This window comes from Apus apus, chromosome 2 (genome assembly GCF_020740795.1).
Source record: "Apus apus isolate bApuApu2 chromosome 2, bApuApu2.pri.cur, whole genome shotgun sequence".
NCBI classification, from domain to species: Eukaryota; Metazoa; Chordata; class Aves; order Apodiformes; family Apodidae; genus Apus; species Apus apus.
The window spans coordinates 61,416,538-61,440,065 of NC_067283.1; the positions used below are offsets into that span (position 1 = coordinate 61,416,538).

Below are 23,528 nucleotides of genomic sequence, written 5' to 3' on the forward strand. Positions count from 1 at the left end.
GTGAAGCTACCACCTGCTGCCTTTTTCCTGAGGATGGCAGGGTGCAGCTCCACCAATCTGTTTCCCTTTCACATTCCCGTATGGTCCTTAACCTCTCCACTTCCTGCTTAAGCTCAGCAACCAAGCTGAGCAAATTATTTACCTGGTCACAGCACACACAGATGTTGTCTTCCTTGTCCTCCTGTAAGGGTGACAGACTCAGACACTCCATGCAGCCTGTCACCTGGACAGCTGCCTGCCCCTCAGGCAGATCAGCCTGGCTTCCAACACTGCTTTTAACCAAGGGTTTTGAATGGGTGGAGACCATCTCCCACCTGCCTTGCCTGATGAGCCCTCCCCAGCGCCTCCTGTCACTCAGTTACCTCAGTGTCCTTAGGGCAGAGCCCCCGCCACAGCCGTGGCCTCTGCTTGCTCTCCTCATGGTCAATATCCTCCAGCTTCTGCATATCCTCTCTCTCCAGTTGGCTGCTCCTCTTGAATGCCTTTTTCCTCTTGTGATCCATTCTTTTCCCTTCTGCAGGTTCTTCTTTCCCCTTTTTGGCTGCATTACTGAACAAGACCCTGCTTTAAAGTAATCAGAAATTATGAGAGATGTTTATGTAGGTTACCTCATTTCTCTCTGTATAGGGTATAAAAAATAGTGGTGGTCTTTAGCTCAAAGGTCTGTTTTCACACAGTGACTAGCAAAACCTGAAAAATTCCAGTCTCTTCTGGTTGTCTGGACACCATGGAAAAATAACCTTACAGAAGATCAGGAGACTCAGTAGTATTTTGTTTGGCTTGACAGAAGCAGCACTTACTGTGGCGTTGAGAACCTAACTGAAATAAATCCTCTGATTTATACTTGGAAGCAAAGATGCAGGGAGGCATTTGGAGCTCGAGGAGCCCTTGAATCCTTTGCTACCATCATATTCTGCTCAGCTTGAAGCAAATTGGTAGAGCATGCCACAGCCTACCTGTAAGGTTTGGGCCTGGTGTCATTTCTCATGCCCTTTTAGAGCTCTTCTTCCCCAGTGTTGCCATGACCCTGACTGTGGCCAATTCTCAGTTACTTTGAGGCACAGAAAGTCAGAACTACCTTTTGAATGAGGAGCATGTTTAATCTATAGTATTTTATGAACTATTTGGGGCAGGCATAAATGTGCCATCTCATGGAAGTGCTGGGAATTCTTGTTTCAGTAAGATACACTACTTATTTCTAACTTGACTAGAGATTGCAATAGAAGCCCATAACAAAGTAAAATGGAGACTTGCAAAAGTGCTGTTTTCATGTAATTTATAGTGTTGTTCTAAAATGCCTTGTTGCTTTTTCCTCCCTTAGAGATGTGTGTAGAAACTGACTATTGATTCAGACAGAGATGTGAAATACTGCATCAATAATGGGGTTTTGGTGCTTTTTTTTTTTTCCTAAACCAAAATCATTTCTGAAATACTGCCTATAAAATACGAGGCAAAATTACTCAACCTAACACATTGGCTTGGGAGGTGCTGAGTAACTCGCAGCACTGGAATTAGTAATTAATGTGGTCTGCAAACTCCTGCTGATGAGATATTGACTCAGAATCACGTAAACAAGTAATGTGTTGGCTTGCACTCAGCTGCTCTCCTCCAGATACTTGTAAATTCACATGCAAAAAGTGTAAATATTTCTGCCTGAAGAGAGGTAACATCACTAATAATGTTTACATTTTAAGCTATTTTTTCTTAATGCTCCATTTAATCAAGTTAATTTTTTGTCATTTGTTTTACTATTTTTTGATTATTTTCACTTTTGGTACCAAAAGATAAGAAGTGTATGTGTCCTAATGTAAGACTAATTACATTCCTGGCAATTTTCTTTCCAATTTTATATTTGTTCAAGTTTTAGAACTTTCCCATTTTTCAGTTGTTGTAATTTTTTTTCATCACCTGTTTTGACACATTTCAGACCTGAAAGTTTTCCTTCCTTCCCTGATTATTAATGGTACATGTGTTTTGGACATTTGTCTTCCATACTGTCATGTTTGTGCAGAGGCAAATAATTAATTTCCTTTTTGTTGTCAGTTTTCTTATTTCTTTAAATATATTTTCTTTTCCTTTTTTTTTTTTTTTTTGACAACAAATGTTTTCTGCCATCCTTTCAGAAACCAACTAGTGATCTTTTGTGTTGTATGCATTTGAAATACACTATTCTTTAATATATAATATAGCTGTTCAGAAAATGAGATAGTTTCCCATTTTGTCTGGAATCACTATATTTGATTTTTATTTTTTTTTAATGACTTCTGTGGTTGCTGTTCTTTCCCATTGCAGCCTGCCATCTAGTTTTGGCATCTTCCATTCTGTGGAGGAGCAAGAGCACTGTTTCACTTCAGAGTGCTTTCTGTGCAAGGCAATGAACAGCGGTATCCTTCAGAGATACTGGAAGTTTGTGCAGAGCTCTTCTCAACTAATCTCTTTTCATTTATGACCAACTTTCTGAGCAGATACATGTTAGAAAATGCTTGGAGGAAATCCCATGGGCATTTCAGGTTTTGCTTATTGAAATTCCTCTGTTACTAGCTTTTTGGGTATGGTCTTTTGAATGGGAAAGTTCTTTGCATGATCTGGGTAGAAACTTACTGTCTTCCTCCCTCTCCCTCACTCCCTCCTGGTTTAATGGTTAAGATTTTAGGAAACAGCAGCATGTCTGTCTCCTTGTGTAGAGTTTAATTGCTGGAATATTAAGCATAGCCCTGAGGCTGATCTACTTTTCTATGGAAAGGTGCTTTAAAACTGAGAATCCTTAACTCTTGAGATGAATTTTGTGGATTTAGCCTCTAGGGCCATCACATGTTAATGTCGCCTGTACTTTTTCTTTTGCCCTGCCAGAGAAAAACCTGATGAGAATTACCTCTGCATCAAAGTCCTTTTACCTTGAGGCCAGACAATCCCCATTTTGGTTCAAAGATTTGGGGATTTTAAAGTCAAAGGTGTCATTACAAAGTCTAAATGAAATGATGGTGACATTAAATGCAGTTCTCTCAGACACTGCTTCAGCTTTTTGTAGTTCAGTGAGGCAAGGAATCTAGGGCAAGGTTATTTTCTTACGGTACTTAAGGAGAGGCCTTAAGTTAGAAGAGTCATCACGGTGGCTTTCAAGGAACACATGAAATTTTCCTTGCAGAGTATGGCAGTGATCTGTATCTCAATTGAATGTCTATGATGAGAAGCAACAAAAATACTATCAAGAGAAACAGAACCTTCTGTCCCTTAGAGAGCTCAAAAAAAGGAGAAATGTGAAGTGCATTGGTTATTTGAAAAAGTCCAAGTAGCATGCACGCAGATGCAGTTTTGTTGCTACTTTCAACCACTCCATGTTTTTATTGCTGAGTTTGTAAAAAAACCCTATCTTGGTAAAGGGGTCTGTAGTGAGAAATACACACGTAGATTGTCCAAGATTTACCACACTGCCAGCAAATGTGGGATGTCCTTAGTTGGTTTCCATGGAACATGCTATAATAGATGCATTATATTTAATAAGGCACACACACACAAAAAAAAAGGAAATGAAGAAAACAAAATTATTATTTCCATGCTAACTATGAAGATGGGACCTTTTTCAAGATGTTTGAGATGTTTAGGACAAGAATCAGTCAGTAATGCTTAGAACCCTGTGTTATTTCCAGCACCTGTACTTTCAGAGGGCAAGTCATATAGATCTTTTGGCGGCATGTGCAGGTTCCAGTGGGACTGATTCTCAGGTACTCAAACTGCTGTGTCCATCAGAAAATCTCTCTCCTAAGATGCAACCAGCAGTACCACTCTGGAATATCATTGTGATGTTCCACAGATTTCCCTGTTTCTCTCTCTTCATTTGAAACTGAGAAGGGCTTTCATTTTTGGTGTTCTTGTCAGTGGCCTGTCAGTAGACGTCTGAGGCTATCTGCATGAAATGGCACCTCCCCTACAGTTAGCCATTTTCAGTGGTATGGTAGGCCTCAGAATTTTGCACCCAGAGTAATCTCTTTCCTTTGCTCTCATAGTGATGAGAAATTAACCAGAAAAATAACTTTCAGAGTAGTCAGTGCTTACTTTTTACGCAGGTGGACTCTGGATTTCTTGAATGCTTTTTATCCATTATTTTTGCTCTTTCTCAATGGTTCTGTAAATGGTTCAGTGCTTCATTGTTTTTTTTTTTATTTAACAGTGTCCAGCAATGCAGACCAATTGCATGGTCAGTTGGTATTGTCAAGTTCACATTCTTTTATGAAGAATTAAGAGGCAATCCAAAACAGCACAGTAGTTTTCTTCTTTCTTACTGTAGCTACTTATTATGTTGGCTATGAATGCATCAGCATAGGACCATCTTCCTTTCCTATACAGGTGGAAAGAGAGGGAGATGCTTTGGTGTAATCTCTGATTTTAATTTCTAGGCTGTTTTCATTTGGGGGGGAAAGGGAGAAAGGAATGCGTGTTATTTGGAAACAGCTTGTTTTCTGTATGTACCTGTCTTCACTTTCCCAGCTGATACTGAAAGCATTAGAAAAACCTCAAAGACCCCTAGTTGTTACTTCCACTTTGGTGAAAAAAAACCCCACTCAAACTAAATTGTGTAAGAGCTTTGCAAAATTTAATATAATTGTAAGCCTTAACCTTTTTTGCTAGAAGTATGTGCTCTGTTAATGTGGATATGAAGTTTCAGTTATGATTCTACTTGCATGTGCCCAAGAGTGGGGAGTAGCATTAACCTTATTTTTTCTATTAATCTTTTAGTCTTTTCCTGGTTTACCATGTTTGTTGTTGATTCATAGACAGATTTTTGCTAGATGTCTGCTATAATGCTAGTTACTAGATAGTACTACAATTGATTGTAGAAATAGAAGTAATGTTGAAATGTTTTAAGTCCTGATTTCCTCCTGACCTTTGCCAGAAATGAAGGAACTTCAGATCCAGGGCTTTGATTAGTCTCTGTTTCCTGTCCTTCCCCAAATGGTGTAGCATATAAGTATTTGTTACTGAAAGGAAAAGAAAACAAATAGACAATAATGGGAGACTGAAAACTTCATTAAAAGACCTGCATAGGGAGTGGTGGGTGAGCTCAGAAACCTGCTCTTACAAATAAAATTGAATGCAGTTCAGCAGCTGTGCCACACAGTGTCACAATTGGACTTCACTTCCTTCCACTCTGTGTCTTTTTAAATTGTAGGTGAAGAGAATTACAAAGCCAGAGAAGAGCTGTCTGAAACGTGGGGAGCAGCTGAAGTGCAGGAAGATGAAGATACTCGTGTAGAAGTTCCTCTGGACCAGGTATGGACTGAGCTTTAAATAAATGGCTTAATTAGGATCACAGGCTGTGTATTGTTCTTCCGTCCTCAGTTTCTTTAAAGTGTACAGCAGAATTCTTGGGGGGGTGTTTGTGACAGCTCAACTATATGGTTTCTTTTATGGCAGCTTTAGCAAATCTTCCTTTTTCTGTTAATGGATCAAAGACCAGTTAGCTTTTCTCCATACATAAGCTTGAGAACTGCTTTAAGTGCCTTTATAGGGCCTTAAAGAATCAGAACTCCCTGCCTGCCAAATAAAGCCACCTGAATCACAGTCCCTTTATACTGGTGGAGCAGTGTAAAGGGACTATGGCACAGAATCAAGGTCAGAACCACAGGTGTGGATTTATCTGATTTTTATTAAAGCTGCCAGCTCTTTCTTCTGTTGGAACAACAGGGTCCTTAGTTGGGCAACTTTTTCATTATAAGACTTATGTGCCATAAATAGGTCTTGATAACCAAACATAAGATTGTATCCCCTTTGTTTTACTTTGAATCGTTTTAAAAAGAAACTCCTGTGAACTTAAATATTACAGCAAATAGGTAACCACATAGAATCATAGAATCATAGGAAGGTTAGGATTAGAAGGGACCTTAAAAATCATCTAGATCCAACCCCCCTATGTGGGCAGGGACACCTATCACAAGATGAGGTTGCCTAGAGACCCATCCAACTTGGCCTTGAATACTGCCAGGGATGAGGCTTCCACGACCTCCCTGGGCAACCTGTTCCAGTGCCTTACCACCCTCACAGTAAAGAGTTTCCTCCTAGTAGCTAATCTAAATCTCTCCTCTTCAAGTTTTAAACCATTGCCACTTGTCCTCTCACTACATGTCCATTCAAAAAGTCCTGCCCCAGCTTTCTTGTAGGCCCCCTTCAGGTATTGGAAAGCTGCTATAAGGTCACTTTGGAGCCTCCTCTTCTCCAGGCTGAACAACCCCAGCTCCCTCAGCCTGTCTTCATAGGGGAGGTGCTCCAGTCCTCTGCTCATTTTTGTTGCCCTCCTCTGGACTTGCTCAAGGAGCTCTGTGTCCTTCTTATGTTGGGGGCTCCAGAACTGGACACAGTACTCCAGGTGGGGTCTCACAAGAGCAGAGCAGAGGGAAAAATCACCTCCCTCAACTGGCTGTCCAAACTTCTTTTGATGCAGCCCAGGATACAGTTGGTTTTTGGGCTGCAAGCACACATTGCTGGCTCACGTTGAGCTTCTCATCCACCATCACCCCCAAGTCCTTCTCTGCAGGGTTGCCCTCAATCCCTTCTCCTCCCAACCTGTATTTGTGTGTGGAATTGCCTCAGCCCAGGTGCAGAACCTTGCACTTGGCCTTGTTGAACTTCATGCAGTTTGCACGAGCCCACTTCTCAAGCCTGTCAGGGTCCCTCTGGATGACATCCCTTCCCTCCAGTGTGCTGATTTCACCACACAGTTTGGTGTAGTCAGCAAACTTGCTGAGGGTGCACTCGATACCACTGTCCATGTTGGCGACAAAGATGGTAATGAGTACTGGTCCGAGTATGGACTCTTGAGGAACACCACTTGTCACATGTCTCCATTTGGACATCAACCACAACTCTTCGGGTGCAACCATCCAGCCAGTTCCTTATCCAACGAGTGGTCCATCCATCAAAGCCAGAACGTTCCAGTGTGGAGACGAGAATGTCGTGTGGGACAGTGTTGAATGCTTTGGACAGGTCCAGGTAGATGATGTCTGTAGCTCTGCCTTTATCCACCAAGGCTGTGACCCCACTGTAAAAGGCCATCAAATTAGTCAGGCAGGACTTGCCCTTGGTGAAGCTGTGTTGGCTGTCACCAATCAGCCCTTGGTTATTTGCTTGCCTTAGCAGAGCCTTCAGGAGGATCTGCTCCATGATCTTGCCAGGCACAGAGGTGAGAAGTTGAAGTTTATTCCAATAAAGTGGAGAGTAGAACTGCTTAAATTACTTTCTGAAAATTTATCATTTTTTTCTTTTTTTCTTTTTTTTTCTTTTTCTAATTTCTAGTGAGTTGCTCACAAGACAGTCCTCTTTTTCTTCTTACATATTTGTAGGAATTTGCCAGCTTGTTCAACTTTGTGACCAGTCCACAAGATGTTGTACTATACTTTTGGTGTTTCTTGATAATATTTCTGATTCATGCTGCAGTGTAAGAAGTCCCAGTTTACCCAGTAGGTTGACCAGGCTAAAAATAATCTCAGCAGCATAAGGCTGTGCATTTTTTCTGGTGGTCAGCTCAGCTCAGTGCTGAGGAACAATTGTTAATGTGTGATTTTAAACAAAGGAGTGACAAGGAGTTAAAAATAGTTGTTTGTAAATACACTGTAACTATCTAGGGCACAAACAATCTAGAAGATTTCTGGAGAGTGTTGAAGACAATTTTTTTTATGTTGGTAGTGAGATACATAATTAGAACAGGCATTCTGCTGGATTACCCATGAATAAAGAGGAACTGACTGCTGATGTGATACTTAGTGGCAGCCTTAGTTGCAGTGGCCATGAGATGATAGGATTTAAGACCCTGAAGGAATTGAGGACGACAAGTAATAAAATACAGATCCTGTAATTCAGGAGAGAGGACTTTGGCTTGTTTGGTAAACTGGCAGGCAGGATCCTGTGGGAGGCTGCCCTGAAGTGCAGATGAACACAGGAGAAGTGGTTGATCCCCAAGGGCGCCATCCTTAAAGCACAAGAACTATCCTCATGTGCAAGAAAGCAAGCAGACATGAAGGGAGAGCAATTACTGTGATTTATCTTGCTTTCAGCATAGACTTTTATATTTGTAGGAAAAATTGGGAGAAGTGTGGTAGCTATGAGGGGAAAGATATGCTTGAGGAATGCAGGGACTGGATTTCTGGGCTACAGGATGGACAAAAACTGGCTGGTTCAGTGAGGCGTAAAAGGTCAGCTGGTTAAAATTTAACTTGCACCTCTTTAATAAATGGTAGTTCTCAGGATTTAATACTGGGTCAGATGGTTTTTAACATGTTCATTGGTAACATGGATGGTGGCACAGGTTTCAGCTGTATCCAGCTCAGCAGTAAAGCCAGATTGTCATTACCAGGTGATGTGCAGGTCTACCTTTCAAAGCAATATCAACAGCATGAAGGAATGAGCTGACTTGAGCATCATGAAGTTCAACAAAGAGAAATATGACATGGGGTCCCTGGGACAGGACAACTGTGCATTGGTACAGTTGGCTTGGATAGGCTAAGGAGCAACTCTGCAGGAGGGGCCCTGCAGCTCTTGTGACTGACAAGTTAATGATGAGTCAGCAGTGCTCCCTGTTGGTCATGAAAGTAGACTCTGCAGTCTGGCTGCGTTTGTAAGAGCCAGCAATGTGCCCTTGTGGCCAAGAAGGCCAACGGCATCCTGGGGTGCATTAGAAAGGGTGTGGTTAGTAGGTCAAGAGAGGTTCTCCTACCTCTTTATTCTGCATTGGTGAGGCGCATCTGGAGTATTGTGTCCAGTTCTGGGCCCCTCAGTTCAAGAAGGACAGGGATCTGCTTGAGAGAGTCCAGCGCAGAGCTACAAAGATGATTAAGGGAGTAGAACATCTCCCTTATGAGGAGAGGTTGAGGGAGCTGGGTCTCTTTAGCTTGGAGAAAAGGAGACTGAGAGGTGACCTCATTAATGTTTACAAATACGTAAGGGGTAAGTGTCAGGGAGATGGAGTTAGGCTTTTTGCAGTGATGACCAGTGATAGGACAAGGGGTAATGGGTGGAAATTGGAGCATAGGAGGTTCAAGGTGAATATACGAAAAAATTTTTTTACTGTGAGAGTGACAGAGCACTGGAACAGGCTGCCCAGGGAGGTTGTGGAGTCTCCTTCACTGGAGACATTCAAAACCCACCTGGATGCGTTCTTGTGTGATGTGTTCTAGGTGACCCTGCTCTAGCAGGGGGGGTTGGACTAGATGATCTTTCGAGGTCCCTTCCAACCCCTAAGATTCTATGATTCTATGATTCTATGAAGAGCACAGCCAGCACATCAAGGGAACAGATTCTCTCCTCCCTCCTCTGAGGCTGTATCTAAAATGTTTTGTCCAGTTTTGAGTTCTTCCTAGTACAAGAGAGGTGTTTACGAACAGGACAGAGTCCAGCACAGCAACACACTAAAACATTGAGAGGGCTAGAGCATATGACATAAGTTGAAACTTAGGAAACTGGATTTGTTTCACCTTAAAGGCTAAGCAGAAGGTAGATCAAATTGCTCTCTTCAGCGACAGATGGAGTCACAAGGAAGATGGACCCAGCCTTTTGTCTGTGTTGCACAATGAGAAGATGAGACAATGGTCAGAACTTGCAGCAAGGAAAATACTCTTTGGACACAAGAAAAACATTTTCAACAGAGTGAACTGTGAGGATTTTCCTGTCCAGACAGGGTCGGAAATCTTCCTATTCGGTGATTTTTAAAACTAAACTGGACAGGCCCTCAAAAACCCTATTTTTACTTTGAAGTTGGTCCAGCAGGGCACTGGCTTAGATATCCTCTAGGGCATTTGTTTGCAAAGTGGAGTGTGCACAGCCCAGGGGGTATGACAGACAATCCATTGGGGTGCAGGGAGAAAATGTTAGAACTTCAGTAGTACGTGTACATAATTTATAAATAAGTAAATATACATATATTTGGGGTATGTGCTAAAAATTTTTTTAATGATGGGATGTGCAATCAAGACAGTTTGGAAACCACTGCTTTAGAGGTCTCTTCCAACCTCATTTTTCTGTGATTCTGTATTTGTTCATTTTTTGTTATTTCAGTCCTGGAATCAACTTTCATTTTAGTAGGCTTCGGGGTTTTTTTGTGTTTACTATTTAGTTGGCTGATTTTTTTCAATTTATTTCAATTGGATAAAAGAATATTTGACATACAGGACATTTATTCTGCCTTTAAAAAAACCCTGAGGGAAAATAGGAGTTTTATATACTTTGTTAGAATTTCTGCCTGCAATACCAATCTGTACATTAACAAAAGCCACATACGAAGTTGCTGCTGTAGCTCTTTTGAAGAATAGCACTACATCCATCTGAAAAAAACAAAATTATCTGGATCTCTCGATTTTATTTTAGGCTGCTGTTTCTAAGGAGGATCATTCTCACTGAATTATTCACTTTCACAGAATGACAGAATCTTAGGGGTTGGAAAGGACCTCAAAAGATCACCTAGTGCAACCCCCCTGCCAGAGCAGGATCACCCAGAGCACATCACACAGGAACGTGTCCAGGCGGGTTTTGAATGTCTCCAGGGAAGGAGACTCCACAACCTCTCTGGGCAGCCTGTTCCAGTGCCCTGTCACTCTCACAGTAAAGAAGTTCTTCCTGATATTCACATGGAACCTCGTATGCTCCAGTTTGCACCCATTGCCCCTTGTCCTATCACTGGACATCACTGAAAAAAGCCTGGCTCCATCCTCCTGACACTCTTAACGTATTTGTAAACATTGATGAGGTCGCCCCTCAGTCTCCTCCAAGCTAAAGAGACCCAGCTCCCTCAGCCTTTCCTCATCAGGGAGATGTTGCACTCCCTTAATCATCTTTGTGGCTCTGTGCTGGACTCTTTTCAAGCATTTCCCTGTCCTTCTTGAACTGTGGGGCCCAGAACTGGACACAATATTCCAGATGCAGCATCACCAAGGCAGAACAGAGTGGAGGAGAACCTCCCTTGACCTACTAACCACACACTTTCTAATGCACCCCAGGATGCCATTGGCCTTCTTGGCCACAAGGGCACATTGCTGGCTCATGGTCGTCCTCCTGTCCACCAGGACCCTTAGGTCTCTTTCTCCTACACTGCTCTCCAGCAGGTCAGCCCCCAACCTGTACTGGTACATGGGGTTGTTCTTCCCCAGATGAAAACTCTACACTTGCCCTTGTTGAATTTCATCAAGTTTCTCCCTGCCCAACTCTCCAGCCTGTCTAGGTCTCACTGAATGGCAGCACAGCCTTCTGGTGTGTCAGCCACTCCTCCCAGCTTGGTGTCATTAGCAAACTTGCTGAGGGCACACTCTGTTCCCTCATCCAGGACTCCACTAGTCACCCTCCTCCAACTAGACTTTGTCCCATTGACCACAACTCTCTGACTTACTCATTTCAACCAGTTCATGATCCACCTCACTACCTGACCATCAAGACCACACTTCCTCAGTTTAGCTACGAGGATGCTGTGGGAGACGGTGTCAAATGCTTTACTGAAATCAAGACAAACCACATCTATGGCCCTACCATCATCTATCTACCTAGTTACTTCCTCATCGAAGGCTATAAGGTTAGTCAAACGTGACTTCCCCTTGGTAAAACCATGTTGACTGCTCTTAATGACCCCCTCATCCTTGATATGCCTGTAGATAGTGCCAAGAACAAGTTGTTCCACCACCTTTCCAGGGATGGAGGTGAGGCTGACCGGTCTATAGTTACTTAGGTCCTCCTTCTTGCCCTTCTTGTAGACTGGGCAAAGACTTACCAAAGATGATGGAGAGTGGCCTAACAATGACCTCCACCAGTTCCCTCAGCACCCACAGGTGTATTCCACCCAGACCCATCGATTTATGCATGTCCAGATTACTCAACGGATCCCTAACCCAATCCTCATCTACCAAAGCAAACTCCTCCTTCATCCTGACTTCTTCTGGGGCTTTAGGGATCTGGAGTTCCTGGGGAGAGTCTGCAGCAGTAAAGACAGAGGCAAAGAAGGCATCAGTACCTCTGCCTTCTTTATATCCTCTGTCACCAGGACACCCACCTCATTCAGCACTTTGGTGGGAAAGAGTGTTGCTCAGCTATTTTATAGACATTGTTCTTGAAGATGCATTAATCTGGTGATTGAAAGAGACAAGAGTATGACTGTCCTGGTCACTGATATAAGGAATGCTACGGCTCTGTCTTTTAACAGCAAATACCTGTCCCAGCCTTAGAGACTTACGTGGTAAACACCATTAAGCTCATCAGCCCTGATAACTGCAGGAGTTCTTGTGAGTTGTGATAATTAGGATGTGTTGGGTTGTACTGAACCTACCACCAGTCATCTTAATCTTTGTTTCTTATGACATCCTGAAGTTTATCCTGCCCTGGTCTTGACAGCATAATACTCAAATGGAGAAATTATTAGCCTGCTTACTGGCCTCTGACGGTGTTTAAAGTAGCGTAAAACTACTGAGTAGCGTAAAACAGTGTAAAGACAGTGTAAATTAGATTGTCAGGTCTTAGTTTTTAGGTTGACTGTGATTCTTAAGAAGTCCAAGAGCCCTGGAGACAGCAGCCTTACAGGCAACAGCTTTGCCAGTGGATCTCACCTGTTTGCCTCAGCCAGAAGATGGTGACTGTCACTATGGAGGGAAGAACAGCTGACTCTCCACAGCTGGTTTTGTACTTCACAGTGGTAGCTGTGGTTGATGTAGTTGCCAGTGACCATCAGTTGTGCTGGCAAGCTTGCAATGCTAGGAACTTGCTTGATACCTCTAAGCTCATGTACCAAGGCCCATGCATTGTCCTTTTTTTTCAGTTGCTCTCAACTGGTATTGCTACCTTGACAAGGAACTGGAAGCAGGTGTGTTTGAGGGGGGAATAATACAAAAAACCAGTCATGCACACTATTAACAATCTGTTTTTCAGAAAAGCCAAACAAAGCACCAGGATTTATTGCAACCCAAACCATGGTTTATTTCTTATTTTAAAACTTCAAGTATCTTTTCCAAGGTAATCTGGCAAGAAGCCAGGTTCTGCTGAGAAGCACTGAGTACTTTTTGTAGTTGAGGTTATTCAGACCTTGGAAGCACTTAGCATTTTACATGTTAAGTTCTAATTAATGACCTTTAAAATACTTTTAAATTTGGTGATGTACAACTTTATACCTTTTTCTTATCTGAACTGCAGTTTCTGTTATTGCTAGAAATATGGAAAAGGGCAGCCAGCCCGGGTTTGACTATCTTGCATAATGCATAAATATTTACATGCCAGCTTTCACTAGAATGCTGACACTTCTGATTTGCTATTATTTCCATCAGCCACATAAATGAGGTGTTGAAGACAGAGCTTAGGGTTTTTTTCATTTTTTTTTCTTGCACCTTCTCTGTCTTGCCCTGTGAAGTACATGGTTGAACAAATGCCAGATTAGCCATTAACTAAACTGAGTGTAATACTGGCTAGACACCTGCTTATGTCCTATTCTGCAAAATGCTGTCTGCCAGCTGAGAACACATTAAAAGAACAGGATTTGCTTTACTCTAGACTAGCTGACAATTCTAATTGAACATCAAGGAGGAAAAATTGATGTTTTGCCTAAAATCAAACCAGATCCTCTGTTCTATATTCTGACGCCTGAGCTTCCAAATACGAACTGGGTGGTTCTTCTTTTGACATGCAGACTTACTCTAGGTTGATTGTTTACATCACTGTGTCAACATCTGTGGGAACTGATGACAGACTATGAAATCAATTGTGTAAATAGCAAGGGAACAAGGTGGTTTTATTACAGTTCTTAGTAGGGAGGCAGCAAAACAATACCAGTTTCCTATTTGAAATGGTAATTAAGTGTGTTACTTTGAGTTTGCTGTTAATAATGTAAATGCATTCATAGTAACTTTTTCTAAGACATAAAATTTTCTAACTTGTAAAGTTTTCAAGATGAACTACTACTTTTTCTTTAATTTTATATATGTTATGAAATAAAAAAAAAGCAGTAGTTGGTATTAATAGTATTGAAATAACACTGCAAATTTGCATTGGTTTATCCATCTCCATAAATATGGTTGTTCTTCTCCTATGCTGAGTTCTTGGGAGGTGGGTTAAGCCTGAGACTTATGAGATACGAAGTTTCCTCACAAGGAATTCAGGCATGTTGTGCCAGCCTACTTTGCCATGGGGTACATGCTACTGGCTATTGAGATGTAAGTGATGTAGAATGAATCTCTTTTTTTTCTTTTCCCCTCCAGATTAATCACCCTCATCTCCCTGTCCATTTCTATGTTTATTTTTAAGAATCAATGGATGATGGATTTTTCTAATGGGCACTGATTTGTGTGTTTTGTAGATGCTCACTTTCTTGGTTCTTTCAGTAGCCATTTGCTTTCCATTATTACAGACAAGTCCACTGATGAATGCAGTAGTGATGCCACTTATTATTCCCGATTTCCTGGGCTGTGATATGATGGGAGATTGTGTAGCTCCTCTAGGTGCTCTCTTTGTAGCTGGAGTGTATCATTAGAAGCAGAAAAATTGCACCTTTCATTTGCAGTTGTCATTACAGAGTATATATTTTGCTTCAGAGACCCAGGATTCGCCTCAGTGAACAGCACAAAATGTTTCTTTCCTGTTGCTGAAGGCAAAATATTAAAGTTTGCATTGATTCAACATTCAAACAGGCTGAGTGCTTCGAGACGTTCCTTGATTAAAAAGGCCAGAACATTTAATGAAGAAACATTTTGCATGACACCAGTAAGGATTTAAAAATGGTATTTCCCCCCTGCATGTTCTTATTTCAGCTCCATTGATTTACACTTACTTTTCTTATTGTTTTTTAGTGTGAGGTAGGGAAACTTATTCTGGTTGGTTCAGAAAAGAGATCTTTCCTCAGTTTCTGCATTGGATCACTGTGATTTCTTGAAGCTATAGCAGCAGGGTGTGACCTTTTCTTTAAAGGCCTGTGTGGCCAACTGTTGGAGTGCCTTCACTTGTGAGTGAAGCCTGCAAATGCAATTCTGTTGTAAAATTAACGTTGATACAAGTTTGAAAAAAAGTATCCTCTCTCTGTGTGCACCCATCTTTAAGAAATCTATCATTCCTAGAGGAGACAATTCTCAAATTGTTTAACTTTTAGAATATTTTTCATTCAGTGTAGAAGTGTCTGTTTGTGACAATTTTTTTTTTTTTCTCCAGTCTCAGTAGCACTTATTTTTAAGTGCTTTTCAGTCTGCTCATTGTCTACAGAGATGCTCAACAGATCATGCTGTATTTTAGGGTGTGAAGTTTAAGCAAGTTTTAATGGACACATGGAAAATGTTATGGAAAAACTAGATATGATGGTCAGTGAAATAGATGGAGAAAAATATTGTTGACTTAGGTACATCTTAAAAAAATAAGGATCTGATGAAATGTTTTCTTCTCTGCCATGGCTGTCTTGTGATTAGGGAATTACACACACAATGTCACACAATGAAACTGAGGAATGGAGTTTGTAAAGCTGTTTTTTCTACACTTCAAGTTACGTAGTTTCCATTCATTCCAGTTAGACTTCTGGGTGCTCTGATCATAGGAAAATATAGACTCTGTGGTCTCAGGTGCTTCATTAGTTGTTAAAATAATAATAATAAAAATAAATAAGGCATCCCACTTATAAAAAAGATTGGAGTTTAAATGTTGTGAGGATAAAGATTTTTTTTACCTTCAGGAACAACAACACATTTACTATGTGGGAAGTGTAAACGTGTAAGACTGATGAACCCTTAACTAGTAATTTGCTTGTTGTTAAGAGCTTGAGTTTTGAAAATGGTGTGGAATAGAAGAGGGCTGCTGTCACTTAGCAACCCTCTCTGGTTCAGGAACAAAATGTTTTGCTGTTGGAATCTGTGTAGTGCAGCTGCAAAGCATTCCTGACTGGGTAGGTGCAGAGGCTGCTCTGTTCTGGAGAGGTTTGGTGCAATCAAATTTAAGTGTTCCTGATGCTGCATTTGTGAAATGTATTCATGCTGGTATTTGTGACCATTAAGATTTTTATTGTCTACCTCACTGTTTGTCTGTTGTGACCATTAGCCAAGTAAACATTTCCAAATGGCTTCAATAAAACAAAATTATGTTTTGCATTAATGGTACAAAATAATTTCAGCCTGAAATGATTTGTGACACTGCACTTTTCAATATTATAGTATCAGTCATGTACAAACCTTCTGAGAGGTTACATTAGCATCCCTAGAGGAAAAGAGGCCAAATGCTTCTATGTCTGAAGATTTCATGACTTACTGCTCATGAATGATGATGGCATTTGGTAATGTAGCTCTTAATGAATGATAGCATGATGAGTGTAATTAGAATACATCTTTCTGTTTTAAACATACCGGTTTTGCTGGGATTAAAAATACCATCAAAGAATCTTACCTCTTGAATGCAAAATGAAATTCACTCTATTCCTCAACAACCTCCTAATAAGTCAGAAGGTTTCCAGAAGGCAGGCTGGGTCTGTGTTTCCAGCTTGAAGTTGAGAATGACTTCATTTGATCTACGTGCCTTTGGTCGAATATGCCTTCAATATACATATGCAAGTCTTCTGTCTTTTTGTTGATAGTCCATGAAAAGCAAAGAATTGTGGTCACAATCATGAAAGAACAGTTTGAAAACTACTTGTTTAACTACTGTACTTTCAGCCAGGAGACTGCAAAACCATCATCTTCACTTAAAAGATGCAGCCAGCCGTACAAGAAAGGTTATTTCTTTTGTTCTTACAATGATAAAAAAGGCAAAACTAAAAACCTTGCTATGAGTAGTTCTGTCTATAGGATGAATGGAGTAATCCATCACAGTCACCAGAAAAATTCTGTGTCTTGGAAGTTACTTACTTCTCTGTGAAATTTATCTCAAGGAATAAGAATGAAATCACCTCATGCTTCTCTGGTCCTCATAGAATGATTAAGGTTGGAAAGGACCATAAAGACCATCAGGTTCCAACCTCTCTGCTATGAGCAGGGACACCTCCCACTGGACCAGGCCACACGAAACCTCATTCAACCTGGCCTTGAATACCTCCAGGGAGGGAGCTCCCACAACCTCCCTAGGCAACCTATTCCAACACCTTACTACCCTCATGGTGAAGAATTTCTTCCTAATATCTAACCTAAATCTGCCCTCTCTCAGCTTAAAACCATTACCCCTTGCCTTATCACTATCTTCTCTGATGAAAAGCCCCTCCCCAGCTTTCCTGTAGCCCCTCTCAAGTACTGGAAGGCCACAATAATGTCTCCCCAGAGCCTTCTCTTCTCTAAGCTGAACAGCCCCAACTCTTTCAGCCTGCCTTCATAGCAGAGCTGCTTCAGACCTTTGAGCATCTTCATGGCCCTTCTCTGGACCCTCTCTAACAGGTCTTTATTTTTCTTGTGCTGAGGGCTCCAGAACTGTACACAGTATTCCAGGTGGGGTCTCACCAGAGCAGAGTAGAGGGGCAGAATCACCTCCCTGGCCCTGCTGGCCACACTTCTTTGGATGCAGCCCAGGATGCAGTTGCTCTCTGGGCTCCAGCACACACTGGCGGCTCATGTCGAGCTTCTCATCAACTACCACCTCCAAGTGCTTCTCCTCAGGACTGCTGTCCAGCCATTCTTCCCCAGCCTGTATTTGTGCCTGGGGTTGTTGCCAACCCAGGTGCAGGACCCTGCACTTGTCGTTGTTGAACTTCATGAGGTTGGCACTGGCCCACCTCTCCAGCCTGTCAAGGTCCCTCTGGATGGCATCCCTTCCCTCTGGGGTGTCAACCACATCACACAGCTTGGTATCATCAGCAAACTTGCTAAGGATGCTCTCAATCCCACTGTCCATGTCTCCAACAAAGATGTTGAACAGCACTGGTCCCAATACTGACCCCTGAGGGACACCACTTGTCACCTGCCTCCATTTGGACACTGAACCATTGACCACAACTCTCTGGGTGCAGCCATCCAGCCAATCTCTTATCCACCAAGTGCTCCATCTGTCAAATCCATGTCTTGTCAGTTTGGAGACCAGGCTGTCATGTGGGACAGTGTCAAAGGCCTTGCACAAATCCAGGTAGATGACGTCAGTTCCTCTGCCACCATCCGCCATCTCTGTAGCCTTGTTGCAGAAGGCCACCAGATTGGTCAGGCATGACTTGCCCTTAATGAAGCCATGTTGGCTGTCACCAAACACCTCCTTATTTTCCATGTGCCTTAGCAGACTTTCCAGGAGGATCTGCTCCATGACCTTGCCAGGACAGAGGTGAGACTGACCGGCCTGTAATTCCCTGGGTCTGCATTTTTCCCCTTTTTAAAAATAGGGGCTGTGTACTTGCATGACTTCCTGCGAGCCAGCACTATGGCTGAAAGCTGAACTCTGACTTCTCAGGTGGAAAGAGGAGCAGCAGAGTTACCCAGCCAATGTATTCTGTATAGGTAGCTCTTACTGGGAATATTCTGGTTATTTAAAAGATGCCTAATGGAAAACTAAAAATTAAGATTTGAAATGCCATTGCTGTTCTCTAAGTGTATAAGATAATTTCTGACTTCTAGACATGAACCTGATGATTTCTGCAAGGAATTGGCATTCCTATTTTCCTTTCAATTCACCCATCCTGATTTATCCAGACTGAAAGAATACAGTTTGCAGTAACTTTGATGTATACATAATAGGCATTTTGAACAGTTGAAGGTGGTGGGATGGCTGGAGTGTATCGAATTCTGTGAGAAAGTTTTCCATTGGCTACAAGGGAATTTGAATTATGTTCTGATCCAGCAAGCACTTTAATGTAGGCTTTAACTCACTATTTTGCTAAAATCACTGGAACTGTTCAAGAAGGTAAAGTTAAGCATGTACAGCATTTACAGGCTTTGAACCATAAAAAATCTGGTTTTCTCCCCTTTTCTGTTTTCCTTCCTGCATGTATACATGCACCTAAACATTCTCTAAATAGGAAAAATCTAACTTTTGCTGAGTGTATCTCTTTCTCAGTGAAGAAGGTGTACTTAAAATAGAGAATGATAATTTCTGCATAGCTAGTAGATCTCAGTAAGATCTCAGTAGAAAGTATCAGACTTTATGTTAAGAGCAATATATGATTTGGTGGGTGATTTTGGCCTTCAGTTCCCTCCCTCCAGTCCTGTCTTAGGGCTGCTGTGCTTTCTGAAATGCATCGTCTGTGGTCAAACTCACATTTCAAAGCCTACCTATGACTCTGCATGCAGTGGGAACCATACTGAATTTTAGATTACCTTGTGGAATGTCTTTTCCTCTGGATTGATACCTATTTTAATGTATTTCAGCTTGAAAGATTACATGAAAGAACACATTTTGCTTTCCAGTTATTAGCTGTAAACATGACTTCTAATTTTTGTCTGTAGTAGTAATAACTGTGGTAGTAATTTGCTCAGCTATCTTGAAATTTTCAGTTGCTATAAACTGATGGGATTTGTTTTACTAATCTTTTTGGTACCGTTATTTTTCAGGCAATTTAGTCTGACTGGTCAAGTTAAATTAGTTGAAATTTGAATGTTATTTCATGCCAATCTCCTGTGAGCTTCCAGTGAGTTTCTGGGTATGGTTCAACAACACTGTGTTTATCTTCTATCTTACTTGGTTTTAACTCTTAAAAAAGTTGCACTCACACCTGTTTTAGACAGATAAGGTCTCATGAGTCTACAGAGCTGCCCTGGTTTGAGCCAAGATGAAGCCAGTTTTCTTTTTACTGATTTTTTTCTTTAGTGAACTCTGTTTTAAGTAGCACCCAAGTTTTTTAGCTAGTGGACTGAGAGCACTTAGATGTTTATAGTTAGTGTTGAGAGACCAAGGACACTTTGTTCTACCTGTTGGATTTGCTACAGCCCTCCCATAGGGAGGAGTGGACTAGACAGACAGCAAAATTGGCAAACCAAAGTATTCCATCCACATATATACATAAGGCTTTATACATAAGGCTTGGTATAAAGTCAAGGATCACAAAAGTCAAGCCCTTCTTCCCTTCCATCCGTGGCTGGTGTCCAGGGAGGACTCAGTCTATCCATCACTGTTGATCCCCAGGCTTGTGCATCCCTGACCCTCACACCTCTCCCCTCAGCTCCCGTCTGCTCTGCCGCTCTCTCCAGCAGCTCCGGGACATTTCGGGTCTGCTCAAAGCTCAGGAGATGCTCTGGGAGCTGCTGGGGGTGGGGGGAGGCAGTAGGGTTTGCACATTCCTGAGCACATTCGTGTATGATTGTACATATTTTTTTTTTATATTATTAGTGTTTAATTAAAGCTGTCTAGTTTAGTTTTCAATCCAGAAAGTCTCTTCATTCTCTCTCTCCTTTCCTACCTGGGTGGGAGGGGGAGGGGATGGAGAGCGTTGTTGTTGCTGGTTTAGTTGCCCATCCTGAGTCAGACCATGACAGTAGCGTAGCACCTGAATTAGGCACTGCCCCTCAAATGTCCATTGTGCTCCTATGCCAAAGACTGCTTCCACAGCAGTGAAACCAGTAAAATCACATGCAGTAAGAGACATCTGCTTACACCATGCTGTAAAGCCTACACACCTTCTTCTGCAGTCCAAAATGAGCCACCGTACTAAAGCAGTTCAGGCAAGGGCAGATAGTATCTTCTGATTGTATCCACTATTAGGCAATCACAAAAAACTGGAAATAGTAATATCTTGGATGACTACAACAGTTATCTGAGAGAGCCTGTGTTCATTTTGTTTCTTTTCTTGCCCTATCTTCATTTGGTGTTTGTAATGTCATAGCAAGCAGGTGTGACTTAGCAAAACCAAAACAGCTTTCTTTTTGCAAGCGGTATCTGGTGGATTTAATTTATGCCACCTACTGTGTTTCTGGCCAGAATACAGGGGTGCTAATTACCGTTGCAGACTGAAAATAAATTAGTAGGTCACGTGTAAGACTAGAAGGTAACTTCTGAGAAATTTTTGGATCTACAGATCTTTGCTATCTTTATGTGCTGGAGGTTAACAAAGTTGGCTCAGGTTTGCTTTGGATGGTACTGCTTGAAAAGACCTGTAAAGACTTGGTTTGTTTAATTCTTATTTTAGTGGTAATAAGGCCAGTTTGATGTTACCAGATGAAAGTGAAGCCTTGAATTAAAAAAACACAGACTACTGTACTTCAGAAACTACTTATGGAGCCGTTATTTATCTGGTTGGGTAATCATGTAATATTTCTAGTAATCTGTCATTCTGTGGATTATTACAACACAATAACTTGTCATTTTTGAAGCTGTGTCAATGTGGCATTGTGCGCTGACATAATAAACTTGTTGTGTGTTGCTACGTGGATATCAAAGCAATAGCAAGGTGTTCCATTAGGTGGCTTCAATTGTTCATCTTGTTGAACTGGCTTTTACTAATATCAGTATTATTAATATTAGTAAATATATTATATATTCACTACTATCACTGTATTACTATTAGACATTAGGAAGAAATTCTTTAGTGTGAGACACTGCATATTGAGAAGGCTGAGGTCCTCTATGACTCCTTTGCTTCATTCTTCTCTGGCAAGTGCCCCAACCTCAACACAAAGGCCACAGCAGGTGAAAGAAGGGACTGGGAGAATGAATTACCCCCCACCGTGGGTGTAGAGCAGGTTTGTGACCATCTAAAGAACCTGAAGGTGCATAAATCTATGGGACCTGATGGGATTCATCCACGGGTCCTGAGGGAGCTGGCAGATGAAATTGCTAAGTCTCTGTCCTGGCAAGGTCATGGAGCAGATCCTCCTGGAAAGTCTGCTAAGGCACATGGAAAATAAGGAGGTGATTGGTGACAACCAACATGGCTTCACTAAGGGCAAGTCATGCCTGACCAATCTGATGGCCTTCTGCAACAAGGCTACAGAGATGGTGGATGGTGGCAGAGGAACTGACATCATCTACCTGGATTTGTGCAAGGCCTTTGAGACTGTTCCACATGACAGCCTGGCCTCCAAAGTGACCAGACATGGAGTTGACAGATGGAGCACTTGGTGGATAAGAGATTGGCTGGATGGCTGCACCCAGAGAGTTGTGGTCAATGGTTCAGTGTCCAAATGGAGGCAGGTGACAAGTGGTGTCCCTCAGGGGTCAGTATTGGGACCAGTGCTGTTCAACATCTTTGTTGGAGACATGGACAGTGGGATTGAGAGCATCCTTAGCAAGTTTGCTGATGATACCAAGCTGTGTGATGTGGTTGACACCCCAGAGGGAAGGGATGCCATCCAGAGGGACCTTGACAGGCTGGAGAGGTGGGCCAGTGCCAACCTCATGAAGTTCAACAACGACAAGTGCAGGGTCCTGCACCTGGGTTGGCAACAACCCCAGGCACAAATACAGGCTGGGGAAGAATGGCTGGACAGCAGTCCTGAGGAGAAGGACTTTGGTGTGGTACTTGATGAGAAGCTCGGCATGAGCCTCCAATGTGGGCTGGAGTCCAGAGAGCAACTGCATCCTGGGCTGCATCCAAAGAAGTGTGGCCAGCAGGGCCAGGGAGGTGATTCTGCCCCTCTGCTCTGCTCTGGTGAGACCCCACCTGGAATACTGTGTACAGTTCTGGAGCCCTCAGCACAAGAAAGATCTAGACCTGTTGGAGAGGGACCAGAGAAGGGCCACCAAGATGATCAAAGGCCTGGAGCACCTCTGCTATGAAGACAGGCTGAGAGAGTTGGGGCTGTTCAGCTTAGAGAAGAGAAGGCTCTGGGGAGACCTTATAGCAGCCTTCCAGTACGTGAAGGGGCTACAGGAAAGCTGGGGAGGGGCTTTTCATCAGAGAAGATAGTGATAAGACAAGGGGTAATGGTTTTAAGCTGAGAGAGGGTAGATTTAGGTTAGATATCAGGAAGAAATTCTCCACTATAAGGGAGGTGAGGAACTGGAATGGGTTGCCCAGAGAGGTTGTTGATGCCCCATCTCTGGAGGTTTTTAAGGCCAGGTTGGAAGAGGTTTTGTGCAACATGATCTAGCAGTAGGGGTCCCTGCTCATGGCCAGGGGGTTGGAACTTGATGATCTTTAATGATGATCTTTAAGGTCCCTTCCAACCGTAATTATTCTTTGATTCTATGGAACAGATTGCTGCCTCCCTGTTAGTGTTCAAGGGTTGGCTGGATGGGGCTTGGAGCAACCTGGTCTAGTGGGAGGTGTCCCAGCCCCATGTAGGGTGGTTGGATCTAGATGATCTTTAAGGTCCCTTTCAACCCAAACTATTCTATAATTCTATGATAATACATTAAAGGTGATAAGAATTCTTTTGAAATGTTAGTATTAGTGACAAAAAGAGATTTTTGAAGACGTAACTTACGGGTCTGTAGCAGATAGCTGCCTGCAAAGAGGACCTGTTAATGATAGTAAAATTCCAAACAGTTTTGGTTAAGAGATAATCTATTGCTTTCAGCTTATTTGCTTTAGAGTCTGATGAGGCTGTGTGGGAGATAGACACCCTGTCACTCTGGTGGGATTTTTTTTTCCTCTTTATTTTAATTCAAACCTTAGCACAAGTACCTAAGTCATCTTGGCAGCAGGGACATTGGCTCACTGAATAGTCAGGTGAATCTTCAGAGCTGAAACTGGAAGACAAATGACA

General features: G+C 42.2%; 1 protein-coding gene across 2 annotated transcripts in view; it reads left to right on the forward strand.

Annotated features, from left to right (window-relative positions):
* Positions 1–23,528, forward strand: part of DCDC2 (doublecortin domain containing 2) — a 76,740-nt gene that overhangs the window by 47,837 nt on the left and 5,375 nt on the right. For both annotated transcript variants that reach the window (XM_051612088.1, XM_051612089.1), the window contains one exon: positions 5,168–5,268. In XM_051612088.1, the coding sequence (XP_051468048.1) occupies positions 5,168–5,268 (101 nt within the window). The remainder of the gene's footprint in view (positions 1–5,167; positions 5,269–23,528) is intronic.